At 44.4% G+C, this 25,332-nt stretch overlaps 1 protein-coding gene across 5 annotated transcripts in view; it reads right to left on the reverse strand.

Moving 5' to 3' along the window:
- Positions 1-1,367: 1,367 nt before the first annotated feature.
- ILRUN (inflammation and lipid regulator with UBA-like and NBR1-like domains) overlaps positions 1,368-25,332 on the reverse strand; it is a 97,604-nt gene continuing 73,639 nt past the window's right edge. For 3 of the 5 annotated variants that reach the window (XM_086706638.1, XM_086706637.1, XM_086706639.1), the window contains 2 exons: positions 21,358-21,686; positions 1,368-4,678 (listed from right to left, as the gene is read on the reverse strand). In XM_086706638.1, coding sequence (XP_086562764.1) covers positions 4,643-4,678; positions 21,358-21,686 — 365 coding nt within the window. In that variant the 3' untranslated portion in view covers positions 1,368-4,642. The remainder of the gene's footprint in view (positions 4,679-21,357; positions 21,687-25,332) is intronic. The other 2 variants (XM_086706641.1, XM_086706640.1) reach the window with 1 other exon arrangement.

Here is a 25,332-nt window from a genome sequence, read left to right on the forward strand (position 1 = left end):
CAGAAGACCCAGGTGACAGGGTGGGGGCGCCTCTCCTGCAGAGAACAAATAGCCCTGGGCACCTGGAAGGAAGCAGGGTGCTGGTGTGCTGTCACAGTGCTGGGTGGGGGCTGGGGTAAGGGCAGCTCACCACAGGGGTCTCTGGGCCAGTCTCCCACACCCTGGGCTCTGTTATCAGGCTAAACAGAGAAACCAGTCTTGCATTTAGGCCCTTGGGGCAGAGGCCAGTTCTTATGCTGTGCCTTCATCTCTCATGAATCTGTGGCTACCGGTTCCCTCAATGAACCGTCTACAGGGAGATGGCCAGGGCATCCCCTCCTGCACTCTAGGTGGCACCCAGGGCCACCACCATTTAGAACACACAGCTTTGCCAGCCAGGGTGAAGGCCCAATTCGGGTCTGCAATTAGGTGAAACTAATGCCAGCATCTGGGAGCCGAGGCCACGGGTCTGAGCCTATACCACCCAAGCCAACTCCCTTTGTCTCTCATCCCACTTTCTCTTCAACACAGGGGTGATCATGTGGCTTGAGTTCTGAGCTCTTACAAGTGCTTTAGACATGAAGAGATGGATCCAGTGAACCCACCTGCCATCATGCCAATTAAGTTTTTTTCATGTTATCTGACCACCATGTAACCCGCCTCCCCATCTCCTGGCCAAGGTCACAAGCCTATCTCACAGAAGTATACGGGTAGGTTCTAATTTGTTTGCCAATTGCCTAGAATATGGTCCCTACCTGACTCAGGTTCCCAGGCCAATCCACAAAAATTTACCTAATCCATTTTATGTCAGAAGGAGCACCTAGTGCATCCAAGAACTACACCCAACGACCACGGAAAACATGTAAGGGAAGATGCGTTCCCTCTTCTATCTAAATCCAGGATGCCAGGGGCCCAGCTGGGACTGAGAAGGAGGACTCCTCAACTCAACTCTTTCTTCGCAGGAGGAAAGATGCCCGTGATGCGGTACCTTCTCCCTGTGCTATCCGCGCTCCTGTGCTCTGGACCTGACACGCAATAAATGCCCAAACAATGCCTGCTGGCTCATCGACACTAACTTGGCTGGCTCTTCTTATGTGCGGGGAACAGATGCACAATAGATGTGCTCAATAGATGCACAGTACCCTGTGGACCTAAGGGCCACCGGAAATTGTTTCCCCACCTTTTTGATCATTGAGCCAGGAAGGGCAGCAGATCTAATTATAAGCCCGGGACTAATTTCCCAAACACAATGAACCTCAGGGTCTCGGTTTTCCCATTTGCAAAAGGAAGACCCAGAGACCAAAAAGTGCACATTGGAGTCACTGTGGGGGCAAGCTGGTACACAGGGTGCCTGAAGGTACAATAAAACTCACTGACACACATGAAAATAGTATTTTTTTTTTTTTTTGGTGTGTGTGTTAATTTAATCATACAAATATTCATTTATACAGTAAGGAAAAGCCTCCCCATCTTCGTCTCCTCCCAGGCACCATGAGGCCCCACCACAAACACCCACCGAGCTTGCTTGCTACACACCACTGTCCAGGTGGAGAGGCAGCCACTGCTGCTCCAGCATTCATCCAGGGAAATGAAGGAAAGGCAAGGCAGGGTGTAGGGTGGGGAATCAGCTTGCACTTCTCAGCCCTGGCGACCCCACCATCCTCTCCTGCTGGGGCTCCGACTGAATTTGGGGATCCCATCCTGGCCACCCTCAAGCCACACTAGCTGTCTTGGTGAGGTTCTATGATGAGCTTAAGGTTACAGCCTATCCTAACTGGGGGAGAGAAGGCTGTTTCTTGTAGAAAAATACCCCGAATTCAACTGTCCCCATGGCAAAAAGAAAAAAAAAAAGGCATGCACGCGTACACACATCCACACACACCTCACTCCATGCACACAATAGGTTCTTCCAGGTCTGAGCCTTCTGCCTCCCTCACTGGGCTCAGGCCCCTAAGGATGCTGTCTGCCTCATCTCATGGTCCTGCCTAGAAGGCAGGCTGCCTTTTGCAGAAGAGTCCCAGAGGAGCAGAGCCTACTGGGGCTGAGAGGGTCACCCCTACTACCACTCTAGGCAGGGGGGAGGAGGGGGGCTCTAGGCACTGCTCAGAACTCAAACCAGTGAGAGGAGGCAGAACGAATGGTACTGATACCCTCCTGGTCCTGGCGGAGCCACGGACTCCCTCTACCCCTACTCTATGGCTTGTGCTTGCTCTGGCCTCTGTAAGCAGCTCACCTCTCCAAGGATGTGTACAGAAATGGTTTGTTCTTGGGAGGGAAGTCAACGTGCTTGGGAAAGTCACCTTGCCTACAAGCAAGGAGAGAAGCAGGATGCCTCTGCAGGGCCAGACCCGCTACTGGTGACGTATTAAAGCTCCTGCTGACTAAAGGCAGGTAGCTCCCCTGGGAAATGGGGAAGGGGCACCTGGTGTAGGGCAGATGAGAAAGCCAGGAAACCAGGTGATGTAAAGCCTCCCACAATCCTGCCAGGAGCAGCTGGAGATGTGCTGTTTTCCTGGTTATCAAACCAGCAGAACGGTTGGGCATGTGTGGGCTCCAGGGTGGCAGTGTCCCAGGAGGTTGGCACCAACAGTAGTGGTGATCTGGGCCTAACAGGCCCCTCAGACAAAAAGGCATCGTGAGCCCCTGGCGTGGGCCAGTGATGGCCTGAGCACCAGCAGGGACCACCCCCCTCCTCTGCTCTGCTCCAGAATGGAGAACTCATGCGCACTGCAAACAGGTGCTACAGTGTGAGCCCTATTAGTCTAGCCCCAGACCCAGTTGCACTGCCCTTCTCAGCGAGTTGGCTCCACCCTCCCCCAGCACTTCTCCCATGGACCAAAGTTTATCCTGCCTTTTATTTTTTGGGAGGTGGGGAGGTGAAGGGGGAAATTTCATACAAGCTTTTCTCCCACAATCAAGCTTTAAAAAACAACAGTCTCAGAAGAGGATGAGGAGGAACAAACAACACACATTTTTGGAACTGAGATACCCAGACAGACAGAGACAGACGGGCAGGCAGACCCTCACCCACACCCAGGCTATATGACCCCTTGCAGCCACTCATCACCTGGTCTCCCTGCTTGTCTCACACCCCCGGTGTGGGTGGGGGTGTGGTAACAAGCAGGTGACCCTACAATCACACCCTAGATCCATATCCCCGGCTATCAAACCAACCAAGACTCAAGGGAAGGAGAGGATGAGAAGGAAAGAGAAGAGGGACTTGCATATTCTTGTATCTTTGGCAGACAGCTGTTCTAGCCTGGTTCAAGCTTCCCATGGAGAGATCCACATCTCAACCTGCTTGGAATCCATAGGATGCTAGTGGGGTCACATGCCCAAGTGAGCAGCCAGCCAATTAGCCTCTGCTCTGGCTGGGCTGCCCCTCACCCACCACTTCCCAATAACCAAGCATCCAGCTTGGGGGGGGGGGGGGGTGGTGGTGGTGCTCTCGTTTCATCAAAATGGGATCTCTAAAATCATACAGTCAGTAACTGTGGCCCTTCCCCATGGCCAATTCCCCACTTGGGGCTGTATTTTCATACCTTAACAGCTCAGCCTCCACTAACAGGCTATGAAAATGCCACAAAGGACAATGGAAGGGAAACACAGGGAAGGGAGTTGTGTGACAACAGAGAAGCCTGGACACCTTTCCACCCGCCTGCTGCACACTTGCTGGTGAGCTGCACCAACACCCAATATGTGTGTGTATGTGGCACACACATACATACAGCACAGAGGCACTGTTCCCAGAGTGAACGGGGAGCCACTGTGTATGAAGAATCCAAAAGAGCATTAAGTGTGATGGCAATTCTCTCTGCCAAGAGAAACATGGAGGAAAAGCAATTTGAATTGATGTTAACTGTGTGCAGAAGGACACCTTTTGGGCTCAGAAATTCCCATGTTACCCCAGATCTGTCCTCAAGGCTTCCTCTGCTGGCCACACAGGGAAGTTTGGTCTTCAGAGAGGTTCTGATGGTAACAAGCCACAGGGGTTGACAAATACAAATGTTAAAGGTGTAAATCAACAGAAGATTAAAGAGAAAAGAAGACGAAAAGGGTGAGAACTCATTGGCTGATGCCATTAAAAACGAATGGGGTCAGAAACCTCTGGAGTCATGTGGCCCAGGAGATGTCCTCCTGTAGCACTGACCCGAAGAGTCCCCACACATGCCACACCAGCTTTGAACCTGAATTGCTTCCAGAGCAAGCAGCTAATCTATAAAGGGCATGTTATCCCTTATCTAAAAACAAAAGTGGGGCAAGAGGGCAAAAAATGAACATGTGCTCAAAACTACAACCTGTCTGTAGGCAAAATAATTTTTGTTTAAAAAGATGGCTTTTTTTTCCCCCATTAAAAAATTTTTTCCTTCCCGAGTGACCTAATGACTTGTTAGACTGACACCTATTAAACAAAACCCAAGGTGGCTGCATGGATTTCTTCTTAGTAGCCTCAACACCATTCCTGCGGTTCAGCACTCACACATGCGCACTGAGTTTACTCAAAACTAGTCTGTTCTGCTTCTTCCTCTTCTTCCAGGATGGGGGGGGTCGAGCCAGGGGTCCATGCGATGTGGTCTGCAATCCAGAGGAACCCCTTGCCCTCCCCCCCACCCAAAGTCAGGCCTTCTGTCTTTTGTTAATTTTTCTTCTTGCCGACACCCGTTTAAGACTGGCCGAAGGGGTAAGGCCCGTGGAGCCCCTGGAAGAGAGTGAACATAGTCAGTGATGGTAAACAGAGAAGGTACAATTAGACAATCAAAACAAGTAAAAGAATCTCTGGTTCCCCATGAGCCAGAAGAAAACCCCAAGGCACAGACAAAGCCTGTGGGTTTTCCTTCCACGCAAAACCTCAAGAGGCCAAACGTCAGCATTTCAAGTTGCTAAGTGTTCTCACTCTATCACACCATCCAAAGAGAGGAGAGGCTAGGGGGGTAATCCTCATTTTTCAGCTTCTAGATCAATCAGTGCCAACTTTCCTCCACCCAGTTCACAAAGCCTTCCTCCCCTGTGGACAATGTCTCCACCTCTCTGCGAAAGATCTCTGTATGCTGTTTTCTGCACCTTAACTTCAGATGTAGGCTACTTCTGGCTAATGACCCTTATAGTAACAACAATACTGTAGCAGAAATGGCAACTGTCTGTTATCTATAGATAACAGACATGGTATGAGGACCTTTGCATACATTGTCTCTAAGCCTCACCCTGAAAGCCAGGTGAGTGTCAGTATGCTCATTTAACTATGCCCATTGACTGCAGAGACTAAAAGACATGTTCAAAGTCACAGGGGTAGTAAAAGGCAGAGACAAGGTTCTAACCCGAGTCCAATTTCTGTTCTCCTCACATTGCCTCTCCCTTGCCACATGATAAGGGTTTCTTCTCAATTCCCAAGGGTATTTTCTGTGCTGCTTGACTGGGTGGAAAAGGCTTCATTTCATGTCTCATTTTCCCCTCATGTTAAGAATGAGACACTAAGATATGCTAACACCAAAAGCAACTGCATGACCTTGCTGGAGAACGACCTGTGCCTCCCTCCACCTTCCCACCCTCCTCCTGGAGCGTGCTCCCTGGAAAGACCGGTCGATGCCAAGACCTAGGAGGGCAAAAGTTAACTGGTGACAGCCTCACTAGGGTCCTACTCCTCAAAGTGGCCTAGAAGCAGCAGGGCCGTTGGACCAAAGGGACCAAATGGGTACCAAGAGCAGGTGCCTCTGCCATAACCATGACAAATGACCAGAGGGTATTTCCTAATGCTTGACAACTATGTTAAGAATCCTGAATCTAGACAAAATTCGGGGTGAGAAGGCATAAAAGTGATGAATATCAAATTTTCTATTAGCTTGATGGGATGTGGGCAGTCAGAATTTGGTCGTCTTTTTTAAAAAATGACATTTAAAAAAAACATTTTTTTAAATTTTGAGAGATAGTGCATGAGCAGGGCAGGGACAGAGAGAGAGAATCCCGAGCAGGCTCCATGCCATCAGTGCAGAGCCTGACGTGAGGCTTGAACTCACAAAACGTGAGATCATGACCTGAGCCGAAATCAGGAGTTGGATGCTTAACTGACTGTGCCACCCAGGCACCCCCCACCCCCAAATAACACATTTCTTTGTGGAGGGAAAACAGTGCTTGGTTGCAGGGTGGCCAGTGATTTAGAATCCTTTTCAGTGTGACTTTGTTTTGTTCGCTTCCACCTCCTTAGCCCAACAGGTCCCCAGTAAACTCTTGGGGACTTAGTAGCTAAAAGAGGACAGGTATTTCCCAGACTACTGCCTGAGGTGTCAGATACCCCTAAGTCACAAGACTACTGGCTCTTCCAAAACCAATTTTTAAAACAGTTGCTTAGGCCTGGGCTCTCTGGAGGTGGTTAGGCTAGAGATGTAAGACCCTCCCTGTTTCCACCACAGTGGGGTGCAGGTCATGCAGAACTGGGAGAAGGGGATCTGGGTTCTACTCCCAGCTTTGCACCACCTCACCAACTGACCTTGAGTAAGGTCCCTTCCCCTCACAGGATCTCATCAGGTTCCCCTCTAAATCTTCCCAGAATTTAAAGTTCTAGGAGTCAACACAGTACCTGACTTAGGAGGCTGAAAAACAGGACTCCATGAAAGAATGGAAAAAATGCCCTTTGGTCATGCTTAGGCCAGAGGTCAAAGCTGCCAAGAATAGGGAACATGAGATTAAAGTTTCTATAGTGTTCTCAGTGGAAGGTACTAAAATTGCTTCTGCTTTTTTCCCCTCACCCACATAAAGCCTCAAAAGACCAGAAGTGTGTGTCTAGCTGCTTGGTGGCTGGCATCACTGAAACAAAAATCCTGACAAGGTGATTTGGAGGCTGGCAGGCCAACACGGATTGAGCATCAATCCCATGCCAGGTGCTGCTGTGGCACTGTAGCATATTCTCTGTAGTTCTCACAAAGATCCACTAAGACGAGCCAGACTCAGAGAGGTAACTGAATCAAGGGCACAGAACTGGTAAGAGCAGTGGTGTTGAAAATGGCCACATGTCGGGGCACCTGGGATGCTCAGTCGGTCAACTTCAGCTCCGGTCATGATCTCACAGTTTGTGAGTTCTAGCCCTGCACTGGGCTATGTGCTAACAGCTAGCAGCCTGGAGCCTGCTGTGTCTCCCTCTCTCTTTGCCCCTCCGCTACTCATGTTCTGTCTCTCTCTCTCAAAATAAACATTTTTTGTTTTTTTAAAAAAAAAAGGTGTTTAAAATGGCCACATGTCTGCCACCCCTCAAGCCAACCACACCTCCAGCAGGCAAGCTGACGCTGTAACTATCTCAGCGGCCATGGTACCACCTGATTAACAAGGAAGGGTGGGTTGGGGGAGTGAAGGGCCCTCAGACTCCATTCTACAGGGCCTGGTTGGAGGTCACACACACCAGATGTAGAAAGTATGGAAGCTTAAAACAAGCTGTGCTCAGTACTTTCCAGCATTTATTCATCTGGAACAACCCAAGGAAAGCAATAAAGCCCTAGATCCCCATAAGATGTAGAACTAATACAATGCTCAAAGGTCTCTGTGCAGGAAAAAATGCACAGAGAAATGAAAACCTGAAAAACGAACAGCATTTGTTGTCTATGAAGTATTTCTCCCTAAATGTAACTGTCTTCCAGACCAAAGCTCCACCCACTTCACATGGGCCTTTCTAAAGCAGGTACTACTAGCCTTGTGACTTGTGTAGAGTGCTTTAGGGAAAGGAGTTCGTGCCTTTGCCAAGAACTGCAGCACATTCCCATTTTACAGGTAAATAAATGGGTCCTGTAAAAGACATAAAGGCAAGGAGAGGGACAAAGACATAATGGGCATCTTCAGAGTTCCACCTGAGTGTCCTGAGTGACATCCGGTGTTGTGTGTAACTAGCTTAGATCATGAACTTGTTGACCTTCTACCTAATAGCTGAGGTTCCATGCCTTTTGGGGGAAAAAAATGCCATCTAATTCCCTTTCACCCAGAGAATGGCATATTGGAAGTTGTTGATGTTTTAATTGGTGCAGAAAGGTGGCTTGAGGAACAAACTCTATTCTCACTCACCCCACACCCTGCCAAATTAACTACCATCCCTTCAAGGAAGGGAGAGGAAGCCAACTCTATTTCAAAACGATTTTATCATCTAGACTCCCCACATGCAGGATTATAGGTGTCACAAATGGATCACAGAACACAGGCAATGCAATACCAGTCGTGGAGGAAAAGCCTGGCAGAGATTCCAAGAACAGTGTGTCCAGGGCGCCCTATGGCAGGAGGCCAAGCAGGAAGTGCCTTTCCTAACAGTGGGATGGAGGTATATTCGAAATGGGAGGCCCATCCACATTTCAGGTTGCACTGGAGTTCCAGGACCCAGTGTAACAGGTCCTGATGGCTAATGTCTCCTACCCCAGCCTAAAAGCAGGGGTTGGCAACAGAGATAATGTTCATTCTCCTCTGGGGCCTAGCAACTCTTCAACCTCTAACCACTGGAAAAGCAAATGCCAAATATTTTTTTTTTTAATTTTTTTTTTTTTCTCAACGTTTTTATTTATTTTTGGGACAGAGAGAGACAGAGCATGAACGGGGGAGGGGCAGAGAGAGAGGGAGACACAGAATCAGAAACAGGCTCCAGGCTCTGAGCCATCAGCCCACAGCCCGACGCGGGGCTCGAACTCACGGACCGCGAGATCGTGACCTGGCTGAAGTCGGACGCTTAACCGACTGCGCCACCCAGGCGCCCCATCAAATGCCAAATATTTTAACTAACTTGGCATCAACTGACACCTCTCCTACAACAGTTGTGCCTCTACGAATAAGGAAAACAGGGATAGGCGCATCAGATGGTAATTACCAGAGAGCCCTGAATTGAATGGACTAAGAGAAAAGTGAGGCTATCGGCATGACAGCAAAACTCAGAGGAGTCTGATGCAGAAGGCTACCCTTCTCTCTCACCACATAGGGACTAGCAGCAAGGCTGGATTTATCTAACAGAAGCTATGAATAATCAAATCTGAAGAGAAGTCCTGCATCTGACTCCAGGTCTAAAGGCCAGCTCCCCAGGGCCCACCTAATTTGCACAGTCCTCAATGCTTTCAAAGGCTACGTCTGCTAGGGGACAAGAAAGTGGTTCTGGCAAAGGAGAGACGGCCTTTAGGTCCATAGGGACTGAGGTGTTGCCTGTGTGCTTCAGCATTCCTTAGGCTTTTCACCGAACAGCTGCAGTACCTATGAGCCCTGGGACCTAAGTTCTACTTGGCTACAGGCCAGGCAAGCCCTCTCAAAGCACAGAAGTGCCACCCCGCCAGCTAAGACAGAGGTGCCTCTCTGCTGGGGTCGGGAAGAAGACCTTGGCCTCAAGCCAGCCGAATCATCACAGTAGCTGGGCTAGGTCTGGAACTGCACTTCCACGATGCAAAAACAATGGAGAGCCATTATTTGGCTAATTTTCTAACATATTTTAACATATTTGTAAAAGACAACATTTACAGACATGAAACAGAGGCTCAGTCCCATTCACCACAATCTCCTAAAAAGATCCAGTACTTGTGATCTTGTTTTCAAGCAAACCTAAAGTACTATCTCTCTGATTTGTTTTTCACAATAGTTTATCAGCAGAGTCACTCTTAGCCAGCAATCTGGTTATCACTGATCCTATGTGGGTGTGCACCTGCAAAAGTTCTCCTAAAATTAGAGAGAAATCAGAATAACTTTTCCAAAAAAGAGTACTAAAAGTTGTCACTGAGGGAAAACATTAACTGTATGTCAGAGTACCAGAAAGACAGGATACTGGTACTGTTTCAGCTAGAATATTTTTTAAGAGTTTCTTCATCAATTTTCAACAGTATAGTAAGTGCAGGGATATGACAGCAAGATGCCCTTGAAGAGGGTAGAAACTGTTTCTGCCAATTTGTTATGCCTTACATGTGGCAAAACTCAAGTATCAGTAAAACGAATGAGTGAAAGAACGGTGAACCACTCTGCACTGCCGAGCCATCTGTTTCTTAACACTCTGGGGGGGTGGGGGGGGGCGGATAAAAGGAGCTGAAATGTCTAATGAAACAAGGATGTCTTATAAGGGCTTTCTGGGTTACGCTTTTACTGTTTGAAAGCTAGTTGTTTAGATAAAGCACCACAACTTGGAGACTTTCACTTCCTGTCTTTATTTTGCTTCTTTAAATTTGTGATTTAAATAAATGAAAAGGTTCACACAGGTTGATAAAAAGACAGGACGTATGCTGCAAGGCTGCGAAATAACATGCTCTCCCAGAGTATACTGATGGCAGCATCAGATACCACCACGAGGGCCCTCCTCCTCCTCCTCCTCATTTCCTGGGCCAAACCTGGTCAGCGCTGCGTCTACCTAGTGTTCCTCTTGTATCACTAAGTACACTGAATGCAAACATAGAAGAATACAGGGTTTAGTACTAAGTTCTGTCCTGATCCTGCATTGTAAACATGGTGTGGTAAGGTCCTGTGCACAGGGCTGCTTCGCTGGTAAGGGCCAGAGACTGACCAAGCCCTGATTAAACCTGTTAGTCTCTTCATTAATTAGAAATAAAATAAAGTTGGGGTGCATCTGGCTCTTGCCATTTCGGCTCAGGTCATGATCTCAGGATTGTGAGGTAGAGCTCCACGTTGGGCTCTGTGCTAAGCATGGAACTTGCTTGAGATTCTCTCTCTGCCTCTCTCTCAAATAAGTAAATAAATAATAAGCAAACAAACATTAAAAGAAATAGTCTCTACTGGAGTAATAGGAAGGGCAATGAGGACTCTCAAGAGTATTCAAACAAGGACCCTTCCCTCAATGGCTGGCAATAGCTTAATGAGTCTTCCTAGTGGTATAGGAGTGCCAAGTTAGCAGGACAAGAACTTCTGCAGAAGCTTTAACACTGGTGTTCAAGCCACTTTCGTGGGACAGTCCTCAAAATTTCAAAGACACATTTGATGGACTGGCTGAGCACGAGTAGGAGAATCAGCCAAAGAAAAGCAAATAAACCAGGGCATGGCTCAGTCAGTTAAGTGTCCAACTCTTGATTTCAGCTCAGGTCATGATCCCAGGTTCGTGAGACTGAGCCCCAAGTTGGGCTCCACCTCAGTGTGGAGCCTGCTTGGGATTCTCTCTCTCAGATTCTCTCTCTCCCTCTCCCTCTGCCCCTCCCTACCTGTACTCTTTCTCTCTCAAATAAACAAACTTTAGAAAGAAAAGAAACCTATTTTTATGCACGAGGGCTGATCATGGGGCAGGCTCAGTTCATAGTCTTCTCACTGTGCCAAAACTGCTGCAAAGCTTGATTCAGTTGTAAGTGTGACAAATTTATTTTTTAAAAAAGCCCTGTAAAACCATTTTTATACTTACCTCTGTGGCACAGTTTTTCTGCTGCTCTTAACTGACTTTTAGAGCCATGCTGGGGACCTCCTCATCTATCCATCCATCCTCCCTCTACCCATTCATCCAATCCTTCATCATGCAGCCCTCATTCTTCCTCCCTTCATCATCCATCTCTCCGCCCTCCTTCCATTCTTCCTCCATCCATCTAAAGCTCCCCATGGCCAAAGGCAACTCCCAGAGCCTTCACCTACTTCATGGCAAATGAAGAAAATCACCATAAAGAATAAAACTCAAACATAATTGTGAATGAAAACATATTATTTAAAGTTCTACAGGGGATGAAGGATACTGGCTGGGTTTGATCTCCCCTTTCAGTAAAGACTTCAGAAAAAGTTATTTGCAGCTTGGAATTCTAGTTCCCAAATCCCAAGTAATAGCAAGGGTGCTAGAATCCAGGTGGTAAGCTGGTGGACAGAGCTCTCTCATGGCCATCTCCTAGAATAGAGGAGATTCCTAAAAAGGAAGAAAGAACTGATAAGGGTCTCACTGGGGAGGATACCCAAAAGGAGAGAAGCTTATCCAAGTTCCTAGCCCTGTCATCACTCGGGCTGGCTGCACTGTCGGGGTCCTGCTAAGCACTGGGTGAGGCTGTTGGTCCCATTTCCTCTCAGAATTCCCATCCAAGCTCCTGTGACCTTTTGTCAATTAGCCTTCCCTTTCTCCCATCTCTCTTACAATTAGTTCACAGCATCACCCCCTGTCCTGCAATGTCTGGCTGATTGAGGAAGGAGAATAAATGGTCTCTCCTTGGTCTCATTCAGCTATATTTGCTTTCATCTTTTCATAACAGAGTATTGCTGTTACTATGCTTCCTTTCACATTAAACATTGACTCTCCTTTGCTTGGCTTTCAAAGGTCTTCCTCCAAAATTCGCCCCACCTTCTTTAAGCACACCTTACTCCACAGCCAGGCTGGCCAGTGTCCCATGAACACACCCTGCCTGTGGATGCTTCTGGGCCTTCCTGCATGTGGTTCCTCTTCCCTCCAATTCAGTTTGAGCCTATCATCTACCAAGGGATCACTTTCCTGGCTACTCTAAACCTCCCTGCTTTCTCCTTCCTCCAAGTACATTTGTACAGTTACTCAAAAGTCAACTGGAACTCAATACACTCTTTACTGGCTGTTCTTTCCTATGAGCTAGTCACATGTATGTAATCAGACAGTAAATTCTTTGAAGCTAAGGATTAGCACCTAGAAGGCCTCACTTATTAACTACATCATATCAAAACTATCTCTGTGGAAAGCAAACAGTTTTAATTGGCTATTGGGTAATGAAATCACAGCAAAAAGCCCAAGACCCTCAAGCCACAGCTTTGTAAGAGGTCTTGCTTTCAGTTGAGCTCTAAGGAAGCACACATTTTCCCCGAGGCCCAATAGCTCTTCACCTCACATTCAACACCTGTCCTGCTAGAACACAGCTACAGCGGACTTAACTGAGAACAAGACATTCAAAACTTAAGCATCTATACCAGGAGACAGAGTCTCACACTTGTGAATTTCACTAGTCCTACCTTGAGAACTTCCATCAGAAACGAAAATGCTAAACTCAGAATATAGGAAAGAAAATGCACCCTTACAACCAAAATAAAATATTCTGGCAATCCTGGGAACACTGGCTGTGTTTCAGCTACAAGACTGCCCGGCATCAGACCAGTCTAAAACAATGCTCAGAGCCCCAAAGCAAATAAATTGGAGTTGAACGGCTTTGAAGCTGTTGAGGTACAAAAGGGAGAGTTCTTGGAGATACTTTTTATTCTCAGTCAGATAGTAATGTTACAAACAACAAAAGACATTTTCTAAGGCTCATGGTGTTTGCTTAATTTATTTTTAAAACGCACACATGACCCATGCCAACGCAAACACCAGCAAGGCTGGGAAGACTTTCCTGGCTCCTCTGGGTTTTCAAAAGAGAGTCATGGTAATATCATTAAACCAGAGTTTCCTGACAATCCCCTTCTGGTACAGAATGTACTAAACGGCCAGCCAACAAGGACAGGTTCCTCTGTTCTGCATTGCTTCCTCCCTGGTCACAAATTCTTTGGGAGCTCCTAAAGATGAATGAGGAAGTCTCTACAACCTGACACTAAGGGTATAAACTACCTTCAGAGAGGGGCGCCTGGGTGGCTCAGTTGGTAAAGCGTCCAACTTTGGCTCAGGTCATGATCTCATGGTTTGTGGGTTCAAGCCCCACATCGGGCTCTGTGCTGACAGCTCAGAGCCTGAAGCCTGCTTCAGATTCTATGTCTCCCCCTCTCTCTGCCTCTTCCCTGCTCATACTTTGACTCTCTTTCTCTCTCTCTCTCTCTCAAAAATAAACATTAAAAAAAAAAAAAAACTACCTTCAGAGAACCAACAGACTTTGCTTCTGCCAGCAAACCTCATCACAGTATGGTCTAGAAGAACATTAGACTCAAACTGGGTCCCTGGGTTCCAGCCCATGGCCTACCCCCAATTTTCTATATGAATGTCAGCAAGTCACTTACAACTTCTTCATTATTTTGTCAAATGAAGAGTGTAACTACAGAAGTCACAAGACTGTTATGAATTAAGAATATGCGCAGTAAATGTGTTTTGGATAACACAAAGTTTGTTTACATGTTACATGGACAGTATTGGGCCCAGTTCAGTCTGTGAACCTCTTCTCTATCTATACCAGTGGTTCACAAGTAGGGCGATTTTGTCATCTCTCTGTCCAGAGGACAGTTGACAATGCCTGGAGATATTTTTGGTTGTGAAACTTGGGGGTGGGCAGGTACTACTGGCATGTACTGGGCGAAGGTCAGGAATGCTGCTAGACATCTTACAATGCATTAGACATCCCCCATTCCCTACTTATCTTCAAGACTTCTCTGGTCTAAAATTTCAATGGTCTTACTACTTTGATGAGAAACCCTGCTCTACACTCATCACTTAGTGTAGTAAGTCTCAGTCTCAGAGCATTAGAGATATAATGCAGCCAGTCTCAGAGCATTAGAGATATAATCTATATGTCACAATTGCCAAATTTGTATCTTCACCCAGACCTCTCTACTAAACTCTAGATGCAACTCAGATATACAACAGCCCACCTGACATCTCCATTTGGATATCTAAAGAAATTGCCAATGTGCCAAAAATGGAACTCCTGACCTCTCCCCACCTCTACCACAGTCTTTTCCTTCTCCGTTGATGGCAATTCCATCCCTTTAGTGGCTCAGACCAAAAACCCTGGTTTTTTACTCTTTACTTCTTTTACTTTTTACATCTTTACTCCATTCTCTCTTACATCCACTTTCCAAAGCAGGGGTTTTCTTTATCACCTCTCTGCTCAAAGCCCTTTAATGGCTTCCTTTGTCCCTCAGAGCAGAAAGCCCAAAGCTTTACAGAAGGGTCCATAAAGCCCTCCATGATCTGGTTTACATCCTCTGATTTCACCTTTCTCTACTCTCCTCCTTCACTCTGTTCTTTAAACAAACAAGGTAAACTTCTACTTCAGGGTTTGTACTGACTGTCTCTTTGCCTAAAATATTCTTTCTCTAGATAGTTTTTGCAGAAATAGAATCTGCCTTTAAAGGGAATAAGATAGCCCCTAAGTATGTTCTAGGTCTAAAACACTAAACATGTTCAAAGAGAGATTTTAAATTTGTTCCAGAAAAGTAAAATTTCAGAGACTGTATCTTTTGGCCTCTTGAGGCCTCAAGAGGTATAGGTATTGCTGTTACAAGAGTGACTTAATGGAAATTTCAATGTCAACAAAAATCTAAACTCAACTAACTGTGGAGGTTCTAGGCAATCTTTTCCCTTGGGAAGCTAAAGAGAAAGGCTGGTTTCTGTAGTTTGTGAGGGGAGGCGGTTTAGTAGTAGAGAAGTCATGTAATAGTCAATAATTGGCTTGATCCTCATTTGAAAGGCAGCAATATGTTATAGAAAGCATTCTCTCCCTAGCTCACAGCTGTTGGCTCGGCTAATCATATGTACTGGAACACTATTTGTGATTGGGAATCAATGCAGTACACTGTTAAGAAAGCAGGCTCAGGAGTAAAAAACAATTGCTTTTGTTCATATCCTAGTTTTACCATTTCCTAGCTGCCTGACCCTTGGGCAAGTCATGGAACCTGTGTACCTCAAGTCTCAGCAACTGTAAAGTAAGGGAAATAGCAGCGCCTGCACCATGGTACTGTTGCGTGCACCAAATGAAATAATCCATATCAAACACTGAGCCTGCTGCCTCTGAGGAACAAATACTGGGGGGAAGAGAGGTGACTGGTGTTTCTGTAATAAGCTTTGTAGAACTACTTGGCTCCTTAAACTATGTACACACTGATAGTTTTCACAATAAAAATTAAATTTAAAAAGTTCTCAGTGCAGTGCCTGGCACATAATAAGTACTCAATAAATGGTAGTTTCATAGCTCTAATTACTGCATTCTGATCAGCCTCTGCCTGGCTGTCGTGTGCCTTTGTTACCTGTCCCTTGCCAGAGGAAAACACAAGCTGGAAAAAATATCAAGTGACCCAAGTTTTCCTTCTAGCTTCGCTTTGAACCATCTTTAAACCTTTCATGAAAGGGTCTGTGAGAACGAAAATTCAAGTTTCATGGCAGTGGGAAGGTTACACTGCCTGCTATCACCTCACACAACCAAGTAGCACAGCTGTGGACACCACCTACCTGCCTTCCAGTCAAATCCAGTGCCCTCTGAACTGGCCAAATGTTGAACCCAATTCCATTATGTCACCCCAAACCCATCCCTTATTATTATGCGAAACCAATTAGCTACTTCAAAGTAGACAGTAAGATCCATCTGCCATTATATCCTCAGGCCTACAGAGCAAAAGATTTGCTTTTCCCAAACCTCCCCCAGTAACCTCTAGTATGATTTCTGAACTCTCACCTAAACAGAGAGAAAATAATTCCTCTATGCCTTCGTCAACACAGAAAGCAGCAGGTTAGGAGAAAGTTGACTTCTGATGTAATAAAAGCAGACTGACTCCTGCTCTAGCTCCAGATCCAAAACGTACTAACGGGTGGCAGTCAGACAGAGATAGGAAGAGAAGCAGGTGGGAGTGTGGGCAGGCAGGGCAGATGGCACTCGGCAGTGGCTGACGCTGGAGGAGCACGATGAACCTCCCCACAAAGATAATAACAAGTTTCTCCTTCTGAACCAGCATTTGGCGGAAGTAATAACAGTGCCTCAGACTGTAATCCAGTTTAAAGGAGGAGTATATGACATATACCAGCTCCAAAGATTTTTTTTTTTAAAGTAAGAGCAAACACAAAATAAAATCCATAGGCCATGTAACAAAATAAATGAATTTGGGATTCTTTTCAGTTCCCCCAGTGTAAATTATTACCCTTTTGTTTTCTTTTTTAGAGAAAGGAAGTGAAGCATTTGGCCTTCCTCAAGAACAGCAGCCTCTTGGTTTTTGACAGCCACATTCTTATTCCCATCTGTCCTGAATCAGATTGTTTGGCTGGTGTCTTTTTTCCCTCTGTAAGGCCTTCTTAGAAAACATTTAGACATTAAAAAAATTACTGGCAAATAAGAAAACGAAGCATCTAATTTTAACAGGACTTATCTTTTCCTTCCGGACTTCTAGAAATTTTTTTTTTTTTTTTTTTTTTTTTTACTATTCTCACACTGTCCAAACAGAAGCTATCCTGGCCTCTAGAGAGGAGTCAGAGAGCTAGAATTCATGGTGAGACTGGCCTGGAGTCAACAGAGTGAGTACCTATCCTACTGCGACTCTGTCCTCAGAGGCTCTTGAGCTAATCACATAGAAAGGTTCATTAAAACAGCCCTACTCTTCACCAATACTTGATCTGACTGTTCATATGGCACAGGTCAACCATAACTGAGCTGACAACGAGGCCAGCCAATTTCTAACAAAAGCGAGGAGTCAGATTTATGAATCTTTTGTAGGTCAGCATATACTTACTTTCCTGACTCCCTCTGACAGCTCTCATGCAGGGAGGGGCCAGGCCCTCTGGATTGTGGGATGGAGCTAGAGCAGGCATTCCCACCCAGAGTTTCCCCCGAGACACGGAGTACTGAGTCCAGAGAGCTTATGGCTATTCAAGTGCAGCTGGGGAAGGGTTCCAGAGATGCCTAGTTCCTGGTACTGACATACGCGCCATTATGTTGACATATCCATGCAGCCCTCATGGAGCAGGTGCATGAAGCAATCTTTTTATTTCATCCTACCAACCTTAGCAAGTTAAACTGTAACTATGGAAGCAGCAGGGAATTATATCTGCCTACTACAACCATGGTCATGGGCTTCTAGAGCATCATGTTCTTTCTCAGCCTTAATGGCAGGCAGAGAATTTCTTTAGAATAAGTCAAATCTATTGCCAACTCTGATCCCGGACACCAAGGCATAAGGTATTCCTCCTATCCATCCAATGAAGACAACACCCTGGGGTGAACTGAAAACACATGTCCCAACTCTAGAGCCCCAAGGGTCTCTTTCATCCTTTCCATTCATTTATAAATAAAAGGGTGCTAATTATTATAAACACCACAAGGTTTATGTACCCCAAGAGTTATAAGAATAGTTCTTATTTTTATCAACCAGGAAAAGAAGTCACTACTTTAAAGATTCAACAAACAAGGGAACTCTCCAAACAGGCAATCTTCAGTTTACATTAGAGCCACTTATCTTATTTCAACTCTGCTTTCTTTTTACTCCTTCATGATATTGATCATCAGTTCAGTAAATGCTTTCACTCAACATAGCCTCCAGCCCAAAAGGAGGATCTAGGGAGAGCCCAGGTTCACCTACTAATAATGAGTTTTAGTAATGTGGCACCTTGGATTTGAATCCCAGCTCTGCCTCTCAATAGCTATGTAATATTGGGCAAGTAACCAGGTCCCTTTGAACTTTTGTTTTCTTGTCAAAAAATGAGATGATACGTGTAAAGTACTTGGCAACACATCTGGCACATATGAACAGCTAAAAAGTAATTCTGGCATATAACTGATCTCATCACTGTGTCAAGTACACCCTTCAAGTATACCTTCGAACATACTTGAGCATGCCTGCCTTTAAAAATAAGTAAATCTAGGGGTGTCTTGGTGGCTCAGCAGGTTAAGTGTCTGACTTCAGTTCAGGTCATGATCTCGTGGTTCACGAGTTCTAGCCCCACATGGAGATCTGTGCTGACAGCTCAGAGCCTGAAGCCTGCTTTGACTCTGTCTCCCTCTCTCTCCGCTCCTCCCCATTCGTGCTCGCGCGCGCTCCCTCTCTCTCTCTCAAAAATAAAAACATTAAAATAGTTTTTTAAATTTTATAATAAATAAATCTATATTCTCAAGCCAAACATGAATGTTTAGAATTATGAATAAGCTCTGCTTTAAGATATCCATTTAAGTACAGTCCCAAATCTTTTCAAAGTCATTTATAATTATTTCATCCACTGCTCCTCAAATGAAAGCACTGCAAATGACTGAACCCTTCTCTCGTTGTCCATCATCCACATCTCCTGACCACACGTCTCTTACTCATTCTGCCCTCAGCACTTAAACTGTACCTCCACTCTCTTTCCTGTCTATCCTTCCAAATCTATCCTTTGAAAACCCTTTTCCATCAACCCAATCTCTTCTTCCTCTCTGCCCTAACTCTAATCCACAGTCATACACACAAATTACAAAACACACTTTGACTGTTGTTCTCAGTCCATACTTCATCTTGACTGAACTGTTCTTTAATTGCTGTGTACATGTTTCATCTCCCCTACTGTACTGTAAGCTACTAGTTGGAAGGGGTAACTTCATTTATTCAAGTCTCCTACTGAACAACGTACACTGATCTAAACAGTACACAGATGTGTTAATAAATATTTACTGATGACTGTTTATACCACTACCCTTGTTCCTAAGAAGTCTTAAGAGGTGGAGCTGACTCAACTTTAGCCAGAAATGCTTTTAGAGAACTTGCCAGATGTTCACCTAAGTGCATTCTGAATAAGATTCTGCTTAAATTAAGAAACAAGGGAGGCTCCAATTTCTCTTTGGCACCTAAGTGCCATATTCTCAATGTATTATAGCCAACAGTCTCCTTGAATATCATCTCCAATGAGAACCTTTTCTCTGAGGTTCTTGCAAATACTACTTCTAAATGATCCTACAGAGTTCATGACAAAAAGAAAAAATACAAAATTAGGTAACATACCATGAATTCATCAACCTCAGGAAATCTCAATAGCGTCACCTAGCCCAGCCCCTCCAAAAAAAAAAAAAAAAAAAGTAACATGGTAGGACCTCAATTAAGGCTTGTAGGTAATCCATTCTGACCCCCCCAGTCAATCTCTCCCCAGCTCCCACACCCCAGGCCAGGGTAATGATCACAGAATTGGCCAAAAGGCATCAGTCCCTAAAGGGGCTCCCTACAGGAGCTGCAAGCAACTGACAGGTTCACAACTTATGAAGATGAGTGCAGTGCCCTGGCCAAGAACACCAGCCCTCTCCTAAGAACACAGTGACTACTGAGCCAGGCAGCTCACAGTTGGGTGAGGGGGCTTCCATTATATAAAGTACTTGAACAACTGGTGTTGCCTCCTCCAACTCTCATCTTCCTATTAAACTCAATTGCAAGTTCCAGTTCTAACAGGGTAAGCTTCCCTAGGGCTTGGCTCACTTAAGCACCTTGAGCAGTCATACTCTGGATGATTAAATTTAAGGAAGAAAAATCTGGAGAAATAGGAGCTTGGAAGAAAACCTTTTATTATAGTGTTTTGACATGAAGTCTTTCCTCAAATACAGGCAATTTTCTGTCTTGCCAATTAACTTCTCTTACAGCCTGTACAACTACCATGATTCCGCAGAATCTTTTAGAACCATCTAAACAACCAAAAAAATCAATCCTTTGTTACATCACTACTGAATGAAGTCTCTTACTAGACTGTGTGGGGGAAAAAGAATTCACATCTCTAGGTTTCTTTTTAATTTGTCTCTTGATCTGGACCATATATAAAGCATTAGCCAGAAAAATACCATTCTTACAACAGACAAGCAATTTGTCTCTCAAATAAATATCAATTTTATTTTTAAAACTTGAGGGTAAATGCCAACATGAAGCAAGGGCAGACTTACCAGTTATATGATCATATAGGTGGGATGCTGGGCCTATTACACAGCATTATTAATCAGAGAAGAATGCACAGGAATGCTCATAGGCCCTGCCATACCAAACACCTCCAACAGTGAGCTCTTAGCATCAGGGCTTTATTCAGCCAACCAAAACCAACAACCAAGAACCATCATCACCTTAGCAGAGTGTGGAAGACACGGGTTAATCAGCTAGCATGGAGAGAAACAGACCAAGAAATCAAACACCCAGAAAAGTGTCTCAGAACAATCAGAATATTTAACATCATGGTGAACTTAACAATCAATTCTCTCACTGCCCCACACATAAAAAGTCAAAATATCACTTGGACCACGTTTGGTTGTGGGTGAGGAGGTAGATGGGCCATAACAGACTGAAAATACATCGATAAGAAGACATACAAACGAGGTAAATGAAGAGAAAGCCAACTACAATATTTAGGATAAATAATTGAGTTTGTCTTTTTTCCTTGGAAAAAACAAAAGCCCCACCCAAAACAAAAAACAAACAAACAAAACAACAAAAAACAAAAAAACCCTAAAACCCCCAAAACAACAAAGTAGGAGGAAATTCCAAAGGTATGTTGTTGTTCTAGGTTTAGCCTACATTTATACCAGAAGGACGGCTGGTGATATTTTGACTTTCTTTTTTTTTTTAATGCTAAAGGTAAAAAAAAGTGTGTTCTTTCAACACCCAAACCAGAGCAGAGAGACAGTAGTAAATTACAAATGTGGATAAAGTAACATCCACAGGACATGAAGATGGGGGGGGGGAGGGGAGAAGGGGTAGGTTTTTGTATTCTTGCTGTTGGTAGGAAAGCTAAGCAGTCTTAAAGAACATTCTAGGCTTCTAGGTTTGCCATGAAGGGGTATCACAAATCCCAAGGCCCACCACCTACCCCTTCTCCTCTTCTCCGAGGGCACCTACCTTACTGTAAGTCACTACTGATAAGTTGTTTGCGTGACTGCTGGGGGACAGATTTACAGAGTTCTGTGAGAGTCTATTCTCATCTTGCTCGGTTTGGTCAGGAGCAGGAGCCCATGTGTTTTTGCTGATCGAGTCGAACTCGGAACCCCCAGGGTCTTTTAAGTTGTTTTCATCTGATTGTCGGTTCTTTTGGGGAGAGGCAAACGGGTTGAAGTTTCCTTCTACCTTGCGATGCGGCTGTGTGTTGAACTCCGTTTCAAAAGATGACAGCTGCTGCGTTACTCCTAAAAGTCCACCCACCTCCACACTGAGAATCACCCAGATGACATCTGAAACAAAAAGGCAACTCACATCAATGACAGGCATACCCTCAAGGCCCACAGCAGCCACCACCAAAAACCCCAACCATCACCCAAAGCATAAAGAGCTAATTTTAAAAGCTTGCTGACAAAGTAGCGCAGTGCATTTGCACTGCGTGATTTTCTACATTTTTGGTAATGTCAAGTTCAAACTCCAGTGCACATTCAGTAGAGGTCTATCATAAGACCCATGAAACTATTTGTGAAAAAGTTACCAGCTGATTCTGATGCACAGCCACATTTGGAAATCACTGCTCCAGAGAACAATCATCTTTAGGTAGAAACCCAAAAGCTATTTTCCCAGAATTATAATCTCTTTGTGGTTTTTGCTTTATTTTGAATGTATATAACTTAGAAAACTCAGGGCAGGCATAATTCTTGAGCCAAAAAATGCTTATAATTACTATAATAAGCAACCTATCAACTGTCCCCTCCCTACCTCTAGCAATTTAGAGTGACTACATTATTGTCTGAACTAGGACAACTGAGAATAAAGGGGGAAGCTATTAATAATGACACCAGGACATAAGTGTAAACCAGCACTAACCCTGACTATTAAGACAAATATCACCTAGGGTGTTTTTTCTCCTAACAACCTATGTGATCAAAGGATACCAAAAATTTAGTCTGTCCCAGACTTTCTAAAATAATCCAATTCAACACCAACTTTGCCTTTGTTATAATAGAGGGACACCCCACCATCTACATTGAAACCATAAGAGATTTGTTTTAGAAGATGCACCACAGGACTTTTGGTCATAATTCAGTTATTTCCTCAACTGCCAAAGCTAAGTGTTCAAATAGAAGAATAAAGAAAGAGGCTGTTTCCTTTGATGTTTGGCACCTCAATTTAGAGAACAGTGACATCAACTTTCCTGCTGGAAGGCTTTTAAAAAGCAAGCGGCAGGGGCGCCTGGGTGGCGCAGTCGGTTAAGCGTCCGACTTCAGCCAGGTCACGATCTCGCGGTTCGTGAGTTCGAGCCCCACGTCGGGCTCTGGGCTGATGGCTCAGAGCCTGGAGCATGTTTCCGATTCTGTGTCTCCCTCTCTCTCTGCCCCTCCCCCGTTCATGCTCTGTCTCTCTCTGTCCCAAAAATAAATAAACGTTGAAAAAAAAAATTAAAAAAAAAAAAAAAAAGCAAGCTGCAGGAAGGCCAAGAAGTGGGAACCCAGCTGAAAAAAATATGAAAATCTGTCCAAGGCTCTTAAATAACTGCTGAATGATTGATAAGAAAAGGCTAATAAAATTCATCGGTTACCTAAACAGAAATACAGGTAATATTAAGCCTAGGGGGGAAAAAAACACTAAAAAGTATAGTGAGGAGATTGAGGAAAACCCTCTTGGACTGTGCTTATTCTCAATTTTCAATTTGGGTTCTGTATCTGAGGACGGCCATAAATACTCAATTTGTGTTCAGTGGTTTGGGAGCTCTATTAAAAACTTGGTTGCAAGCGAACAGCTAGGAGCCAGAACCCTAGTAAGTGGAGATGCAGTGACACCTGCTGTTCACTTCTGGAACTAGCAATTCTTTGCAGCCACTAGCTGTGCTAGCATGTTAGGAATGGGGATCCATTCCAGACACTTTTCATTAAGGCAGAGGTGAATCCTCATGTAAACTAGTAGCATAAAAGTTCAACCTGTTAATTAACATTGTAAGCCAGGATATTCAGCATGCCACTTCACTCAGAAATCTGGGACAGTGCCAGGAATAGTGGGTCAGAGAACTTTCATTCAAAGCTTGAAGTCAATCTCATAAACGAACATGAGGTATGGCCTTAAAGAACAATTCAATGGCAGGCACCTGAGGGAGATTCATTCCATGCTTTCCTCTCCTAGCTTTCTAACCAAAGGCAACATTTCTTCACTCTATTGTTTGTTTTCCCTAAACAGATATGCCCTGTCTTACAGCATATTAATTCTTACTTCTTCTCTTTCACCCCTCTGTTTTCCAAAATCCTTTTGTAAGTACATAATGTTTTACAAACTCAGCTACAGGTCATGTGCTTCCTTCACTTTGCTTATGGGAAAGGATAGTCTTCTGAAGACTGTTATCAGTATATGAGGCTAATGACATTTTCCTCCCTGGCTTTAAGAGCTAAAGCTTCTTTCCTGGGGCGCCTGGGTGGCGCAGTTGGTTAAGCGTCCGACTTCAGCCAGGTCACGATCTCGCGGTCCCTGAGTTCGAGCCCCGCGTCAGGCTCTGGGCTAATGGCTCAGAGCCTGGAGCCTGTTTCCGATTCTGTGTCTCCCTCTCTCTCTGCCCCTCCCCCGTTCATGCTCTGTCTCTCTCTGTCCGAAAAATAAATAAACGTTGAAAAAAAAAAAAAAAGAGCTAAAGCTTCTTTCCTATAACTCATAGAGCCATGTCACATGTAAGCCACTGCACTCTCTTCACCTTGGCTATTCTCCTGTACTGTTCACAGGCTAAATACAGTAGCTGTAAAGAGAAGGTCATTTAAGAAACCATTGGTTTATAAACGCGAACAATGAACACTCCAGTTCTGATCTTCTAAATATATGTCTTCTACATGGTTCAATCTCAGCCATGTAGGTACTACCACTAGCCTTCACATTTCAGAATGTGTCCATTCCAATCATGGTGTGTGTGTGAGTGTGTGTTAAACAAATAAAAACAGTGACAGAAATGGACCCAATAAGCTTGTTTCAGAGAGGTTGACCATTTCCAGTTCTTGCCAGATGCCTTAATTACTGAGATAAGAACTGCCAGCCACGTTATTTTATTACTTGTGATGATAAAATCATAGCTGTAAGAAATCTTAGGGGTCATCTAATGGAACAGCTGCACTTTCTTGATAAAGGATCTGAGGTCTGGAGGTAGAAGTGATGGGCCCAAGATCAGATTTCAAGTTAAAAGCCAACTTACATGGTGACTGAGAACGCTCAACTCAGAGTAACTGGTATAGCTCATATTTATTTTTCCTCAACAGGAACTTGAGAACCCAAGAATCCAGGGAACTAAAGCTATAGTTAAGTCAGTCTTATTTCCCAGGCCAAAGTATCTTTACCCACAAACATATATGATCTTTGGCACCGATAATAAGAACGGGCCAACATTCTAGGATGTCCTAGAAAAGTAGCCAATAAAGTAGAACCAAGTGCCAAGCCTACACATTCAGGGCTTAAGAGCAAATGGAGAAACTGATTTTAGAACGTGTTGCCTTAAGGTGGTTTTCAAAAAGCACCTGGACCAGGACTTTGGAACTAGATGGTACTGTAAATATTGTTTCATTCAATTCGTCCCTTTTACATATAAAACCTTCAGCAAGTATATAACTTTAATAAGTATAAACTTCCTTTTGTAGAAATGTATGAGAAATTACTAAAGAGAGAACATGAACTTTTTATTTCTTAAGTTTAGATTAGAAATGCAGAATAAAAGGGAAATATTTTACTTGAAGCCCAACTCCATAATCTTAATGAACCATGGTGATATACAAAGACATCTCAGATTATGGTGGATATGTTAAAAACATATCTAAAAGCTAGCATCACAGATCAAATCACATTATAATAAACATAAATAAACATCTACAATTTGTCCACCAAAATAGAATTGCTACAAATCAGTACAATATTTAAACTGGTAAATTTGTT

The sequence above is a fragment of the Puma concolor genome, chromosome B2, assembly GCF_028749965.1.
Source record: "Puma concolor isolate L17-30 chromosome B2, mPumCon1.1.hap2, whole genome shotgun sequence".
NCBI lineage: Eukaryota > Metazoa > Chordata > Mammalia > Carnivora > Felidae > Puma > Puma concolor.